This window comes from Gymnoscopelus microlampas, assembly GCF_963454915.1.
Source record: "Gymnoscopelus microlampas genome assembly, chromosome: 3".
Classification (NCBI taxonomy): domain Eukaryota; kingdom Metazoa; phylum Chordata; class Actinopteri; order Myctophiformes; family Myctophidae; genus Gymnoscopelus; species Gymnoscopelus microlampas.
In genome coordinates, this window is record NC_139940.1 from 54,840,827 (window position 1) to 54,848,326 (window position 7,500).

General features: G+C 39.9%; 1 protein-coding gene across 1 annotated transcript in view; it reads left to right on the forward strand.

Annotated features, from left to right (window-relative positions):
* adam22 (ADAM metallopeptidase domain 22) overlaps positions 1-7,500 on the forward strand; it is a gene marked incomplete at its 5' end in the record, with an annotated part of 156,500 nt that overhangs the window by 11,762 nt on the left and 137,238 nt on the right. Inside the window, one exon of the mRNA XM_084052404.1 lies at positions 3,134-3,210. Within this exon, the coding sequence (XP_083908530.1) occupies positions 3,134-3,210 (77 nt within the window). The remainder of the gene's footprint in view (positions 1-3,133; positions 3,211-7,500) is intronic.

The following is a 7,500-nucleotide window of genomic DNA, read 5'->3' on the forward strand; positions in this document are numbered from 1 at the left end:
TTTTGGGGGTCCTTGACATGAAAAAGGTTTGAGAACCACTGACAGCAACATAGGTTTTTGTTTTTTTTAAACCGTTAGGATTTAGAAGATCATTTTGTAGAATCGGCTTCAGGTCTTAACGTGTTAGAAGGAATACCAATTTGCATGTCGTAGTTCTATAGTTTATGAAGTGAAAAGTATGCAACGTTTTCAATTCCCCAGTAGAAGCTATGTGACGTCTTCCTCCAGAACAATCACATAGGGGACGTTTCGTCTCCCCCTTGGGAGCGTGGAACAACACCCAGGCCATATGTGCCCATAACCCCCCCCCCCCCCCCCTCCCCCGCCGCCAAAATCAATCACTCACTCACTCATCGACGGTGCACGTGTGTGTGTGTGTGTGTGTGTGTGTGTGTGTGTGTGTGTGTGTGTGTGTGTGTGTGTGTGTGTGTGTGTGTGTGTGTGTGTGTGTGTGTGTGTGTGTGTTTGTGTGTGAATGTGCAAGTAATGCACTTTCACCCATTAGCCGGGGATAAGCATCTATCTATCTATCTATCTAATATCTATCTATCTATCTATCTATCTATCTATCTATCTATCTATCTATCTATCTATCTATCTATCTATCTATCTATCTATCTATCTATCTACTTATCTATCTATCTATCTATCTATCTATCTATCTATCTATCTATCTATCTATCTATCTATCTATCTATCTATCTATCTATCTATCTATCTATCTATCTATTTATCTATCTATCTATCTATCTATCTACTTATCTATCTATCTATCTATCTATCTATCTATCTATCTATCTATCTATTTATCTATCTATCTATCTATCTATCTATCTACTTATCTATCTATCTATCTATCTATCTATCTATCTATCTATCTATCTATCTATCTATCTATCTATCTATCTATCTATCTATCTATTTATCTATCTATCTATCTATCTATCTATCTACTTATCTATCTATCTATCTATCTATCTATCTATCTATTTATCTATCTATCTATCTATCTATCTACTTATCTATCTATCTATCTATCTATCTATCTATCTATCTATCTATCTATCTATCTATCTATCTATCTATCTATCTATCTATCTATCTATCTATCTATCTATCTATCTATCTATCTATCTATCTATCTATCTATCTATCTATCTATCTATCTATCTATCTATCTATCTACTCTGTCTGTCTGTCTGTCTGTCTGTCTGTCTGTCTGTCTGTCTGTCTGCCTGCCTGCCTGCCTGCCTGCCTGCCTGCCTGGCCTGCCTGCCTGCCTGTCTGTCTGTCTGTCTGTCTGCCTGCCTGCCTGCCTGCCTGCCTGCCTGCCTGCCTGCCTGTCTGTCTGTCTGTCTGTCTGTCTGTCTGTCTGCCTGCCTGCCTGCCTGCCTGCCTGCCTGCCTGCCTGTCTGTCTGTCTGTCTGTCTGTCTGTCTGTCTGTCTGTCTGTCTGTCTGTCTGTCCGTCTGTCCGTCCACATCTAGACATCTAGACAGACAGACAGACTATAGCTAGCTATATGTTTAATAAAATAAATGAAATGAGATCGGCAACAGAATAAAAACATATTATGCAATGTAAATTGCATTGAGAAACTGTGAATCAATAACAATAACCTTTCAATTAGATTTCTTTATTATGTAAAGGCCTATATAGCTATAAAAAAAAGTGCATTTTAGGAGTTTTAAAAGAGTAATAATAATGTATCAGTCTGCTGAGCTGGTCGTTCCAGAGTGAAGGAGTCCTGGCAGCAAAGCCAAGACATTGGTCTCCCTCAGTGTTGCCAGATTCTGTGAGAGAAACAAGCAACCAGGTCTAGGAAAAAACAGCCCAAAAGAAGCGACTACGGGCCCACACGAGCACTTTAACAGATACATCAGCTATTTGAAAATAACCGATCTACAAGCTCACAACGCGTCGCGATGCGACGCGTTGTGAGCTTGTAGATCGGCTATTTTCAAACGAAATATTGCGGGGGAATTATAATAAGCCGATCTGGCAACGCTGGTCTCCCTTTGTGTTCAGCCTGGTCCCAACCAGGGACCTCACGGGCTCATAAGAGGCTCAATAAATAACTCCAAAATGTAATTAGGGCCCAGGCCCTGAAGTGCCTTAACAGTAATCAATACGATCTTAACAATCAATCCTCGAACAGCAGGCGACCAATATATGTAGGGAAGTTCCCCCTCCCAAGAGATGGACACAAAGGATGCAGTGATGGTGGGAAAAGTACTCAAAATGTTTTACTTTAGTGAAAGTATCAATACTGCGATGTAGAGGTATAGGCTACTCTTTTACAAGTAAAAGGCTGGCATTCAAAATGTACTTGAGTAAACGTACAAAAGTATTGGTATCAAAATGTACTTAAAGTAGTAAAATGTTTGAAAATAGCCTATAGGTATAAAATAGGGCTGAAATGGTTAAAGGTAGGGTAAGTGATTTGCTTTTGTTAAAATAAGTGTTAAATAGCTCTATACTCTGATAGTACTCATTGCTAGAGTGTTTGTTCAGTAAAAGGAGTCTCCCATGTCTCTCCAGCTCTTTATAAAACAGAAAATGCAAAGTGCTGTCTCTTGATTGGCTTAAATGTTGTCACCTACCTGAAAATGTACTATATTCTGTTTACTAAAGAGCTGGAGAGACCCCTGTGACCGAACGAACGCTCTGTAGCAATGATTACTATCAGAATATAGTACTTTAACCTTTTTAACAAAAACAAAAAAAATACCCAAAAATATCACTTAGCCTACCCTACCTTTAATGTATGTTTTATAATGTCATAATTTGTATCTGCAAAGTAACTAGTAACTGACTTTTCAAATAATTGTAGTGGAGTAAAAGCACAATATTTGCCTCTGAGATGTAGTGGAGTAGAAGTAAAAAAATTGGAAATACTGCAGTAAAGTAAAAGTACCTGAAAATTGTAAAAAAAAAAAAAAAAAGTACAGTACTTAAGTAAATGCACTTAGTTACTTTACAGCACTGCAAATGTGTCTCATCTGTCTGTCTGTCTGTCTGTCTGTCTGTCTGTCTGTCTGTCTGTCTGTCTGTCTGTCTGTCTGTATGTATAATGTATAATGTATAATATTTCACATAATGTGCTGACCATAGCTTCTCTCTCCTCTCTGCAGGTGAATCATGTGGCTCAGGCCAGCTTCCAGGTTGATGCCTTTGACAGAAAGTTCATTCTGGACGTGGAGCTCAATCAGTGAGTACTCTACATCTTTATTACTGTACTGTACCTCTGCGTTACAGCACTGTACCTCTGCATTACAGCACTGTACCTCTGCATTACAGCATTGTACCTCTGTAGTTACTAGTCTGAAACCAAACTTATCTTTAAAGGACAACTTTTTTTTTTTTTTTACAACCAAGGTTTATGTTTTAGCTTGTAATTAAAGTAAATAAAAGGTGAGTGTTAAAAAATAATAATTTACTGCTTTCTATAGTTTTAGCAATTTTCGCGACCTTTTTTTTACAGTGGTCATTCTGGCAGGTGGTTAAATATGTCTTTTTTACAAAAAAAAAAAGGTCCAGTGGTCTTTGATGGCCAGATGTGAGTTATTGGGGGCTAGAAGAGCTACTGTAAATAATAATAAAGAAATCGCCGGGTTATTGTGTAAAAAAATACATATTTATCCACCTGCCCGAATGCCCCCGCCCACTGTAAGAAAGATTGTGAAAATTGCTAAAGCTATAGAAAGCAGTAAATGAAAAAAAATTAACAATCTTCTTTTATTTACTTTAATTACAAGCTAAAACATAAACCTTGGTTGTAAAAAAACAAAGTTGTCCTTTAAAGCAGGGGTCGTCAACCTTTTCAGGCCAAGGACCCCCTAGCTGAGAGAGAGATGAAGCAAGGACCCCCTCTATATTGTATAAAAAATGTTTTGGTTTACTTGGTCTGCTCTTTTTCCCTCTACATCTATACCTCTTTGCTAAAAATAGCAGATCTACAAGCTCACAACGCCTCGCAGCTGTAGATCTGCTATTTTTGGCTAAAGTTCTCCTCAGAAAAGGGATGCTATAGGTTTCAAGTGGTTATGGTAAAAAAAAAAAATCATATCACACAAAGATTTGGCGGACCCCCTGTAATAACTCTGAGGACCCTCTAGGGGTCCCGGACCCCCTGTTGAAAACCCCTGCTTTAAAGGAGTAGTTCACCCAAAAGATGTCTTATTTTCTATCAATTACAGACCCCATGAAGCAAAGTTTTTGTCGCATTTCTAAGCCAATAATTTGATTAGCGGAGGAAAGATCCTAATTTATCCGGTAGGAGTCTCAAAGGAGTCACTTTGAGTCTCCTTCCGGAGAGACCGCCGGTCGTCAAATTATTGGCTTAGGAATGCCACAAAAACAACAAAAACTCTCCATGAATTTAATGCTACGTGGGGTGTGTAATTGATAGATATAAGTACTTTTTTTGGGTGAGCTACTCCTTTAACACATTCCCCGCCAGAGTTTATTCATAAGGTACTCACCCACTGCCAGCGTTTTCGAGTTTTATAGCCTTTTGAACCGTTCACAAAAAAAATATATCCATTAAAATCCGCGATCGGATGGTGTTTATAAACAGCAACGACGGACGTACGAGCCCTCATAATGTTTACACTTTTCTTTCTTTTTCTTCTTCTGTGGTATCAGCGGCTAAAAGAGGCTGCAAACGTCATATCCGTTTGGCTGTGACGTGGCTGTGACGTTTCCCCACCGGCCATCTTAGATTAGCTTAGCCTCCGATCGGCTATCAGATCGTTTTAAACACAAAGAGGATAACCGTTCGTCGATCAAAGAAAAGAAAATACAACCGGAGCTTACCATTCGTTTTTTAAACCGTGTGAAAACCATGATCTTTAGCCAAAACCAGGGAAAAACTGTTTTTTCAAGATAAAAAACGAACCGGAAACGGTTGTCGGAAATTTTCTCATAGGATGGGTCGGAAGCGTCATGGGGAAAAAAAAAAAATCAAGGATGGTACCAAAACATTTTTTTTTCGTTATCAAACCACATAAAAAGACGATCCCGAGTTATCTCGGTATCTGCAGGTAACGGGTGGATTTAATGTCCCGAGATATCTCGGGATTGGCAGTATATGTGTTAAAGATCTGAAGTTGCACAAGAGACAAGCCAACCTGCTGCCTAGAGGCGTGTTTAGATGTTTCCAGCAGCCTCCGGTGCGTTGGTTCTCAAAGTGGGGTCCGGGGAACCCCAGGGGTTCTTGGGGGGGGTTCCAGGGGGTCCCCAGCAAAATGTGTTAATATATAGCATCACAATAATTTTGCGTGCATGTGTGGGCATAGGTGTTTACATGTGCGCACATGCGTGTGTGTGTGTGTGTGTGTGTGTGTGTGTGTGTGTGTGTGTGTGTGTGTGTGTGTGTGTGTGTGTGTGTGTGTGTGTGCGTGCGCGTGCGTGCGTGCGTGCGTGTGTGTGATATAGGGCTTCCATAATAATGGCTGATGATTTACAGTAAAGAGCTGAGAGCTGGTCTGCCAGATACTGTATTGAATATTGATCATACTATACTGCTTATGAGAGGAGTGTTCTCTCTCTCTCTCTCTCTCTCTCTCTCTCTCTCTCTCTCTCTCTCTCTCTCTCTCTCTCTCTCTCTCTCTCTCTCTCTCCCTCTCCCTCTCTCTCCCTCCCACACAGTGTCTCATCTCATACAGTATATCTTTATGTTCGCTCTCCTCACATGAACACACCCTACGGCCAAAGCTGAATGGTTAGAGCGGTGGTTCTCAAAGTGGGGGTCCGGGGACCCCCAGGGGTCCTTGAGGGGTTTCCAGGGCGTCCCCAGCTAAATGATTGGTAACTCTCAGAGTTATGGGGGTCCGGGCATGGCCTCTTGCATAGTAAACTGGTGGTCCTTGAAATGAAAACGTTTTGAGAGGCACTAGAGAGCCTGCCTGGGGTCCACTGTTCCTGTTACTATAGGATGGTTAAATGCAGATACCTCATTTCACTATACGTATGCAAAACATACAGCGACAATACCGCAAAGGAGTGGACTATGTTATACTATTACATCACATTTACTTCTGTACCCTATCCTCCTTCTGTCTGTCTGTCTGTCTGTCTGTCTGTCTGTCTGTCTGTCTGTCTGTCTGTCTGTCTGTGTCTGTGTCTGTCTGTCTGTCTGTCTGTGTCTGTGTCTGTCTGTCTGTCTGTCTGTCTGTCTGTCTGTCTGTCTGTCTGTCTGTCTGTCTGTCTGTCTGTCTGTCTGTCTGTCTGTCTGTCTGTCTGTCTCTCTCTCTCGCGCTCTCTCTCTCTCTTGCGCTCTCTCTCTCTCTCTCTCTCACCGCAGATATTTTAAAGGAGCTACACCATGAATTTAAAAAATAATAATAATATTTGATATCATATTGTTTATGTCCCTCAAACGTTTTTCAAAAGGTTTGAGCCTAAATCAAGCCTCAGATATACTCATTCCAACTAACTTCTCTCTGGCTTATAAAGCACTTTCACCTGCAATACCACATTGTCCTGTTTGGCACGGGGCGCTACTGAGCCAGTTTGTATGCATGTCATGTCCTGGTTCTGTGTGGAAAAAGTAAAAAAAATAAATAAGAAAAAATGTAAAAAAAAAAATAAAAATGGAAAAAAAACATTTTTTTTTTTTTTTGGATTTTTTTTTTTGGTTAGAACTGAAAAACGGGAGGAATTGTTCCCAGACGTGACGTAGGGTGGGGGAACAAATCTGACGGACTGTTTTCAGACCAATTTACATGAAAACCACAGATAGCCTATGAAAGCCTGCATGCTCGAAGTCGGGTATTTGTTGGAACAGAAGAGAGGTGGGGGAGACCAAAAACACACAAAAATGAAGAAAAAGTTAAAATTCATGGTGTAGACCCTTTAATGTCATTGGCAGTTTCATGTGAATATGCATAGCAAAGAATTTGCCACCGTAGCGTAATGAGTGTGGTACCGCACAGTAACAGTGAATGTGGTATAGTAACATAGTGATTATAGCATCACATAATCAAAGTGCAATAGTAACATAGTCATAGTATATATATATATATATATATATATATATATATATATATATATATATATATATATATATATATATATATATATATATATATATATATATCGTTGCTGTCAGGTCGAAATCCCCATATTAGTTATAAGCGACACATTGTGAGCTTGTAGATCTGCTATTTCTGCTATATTGGAAAAGCTTTGAAAGTGAAAGTGAATGTGTCCGTGTGTTTTTTTTTAAGTATTGAACTAGTGAAAAGTATTAACAAGAGCTTGTGACTAAATAATAACTACAATTTGGCTTATATCGGCCACACAGGTTGCTGTTTATATCAGTCAGTGAATTGAAGTGAGTCCCTTATAGGCCCGAACAGCACTGTGATGAATGAGACATTCTAATACGCCAGGATACAGCAAGGCCTCTGCATCATATCCTAACATGACAGCCACGCAAATATGTACAGCACACACGCACACACACACACACACACACACACACACACACACACAC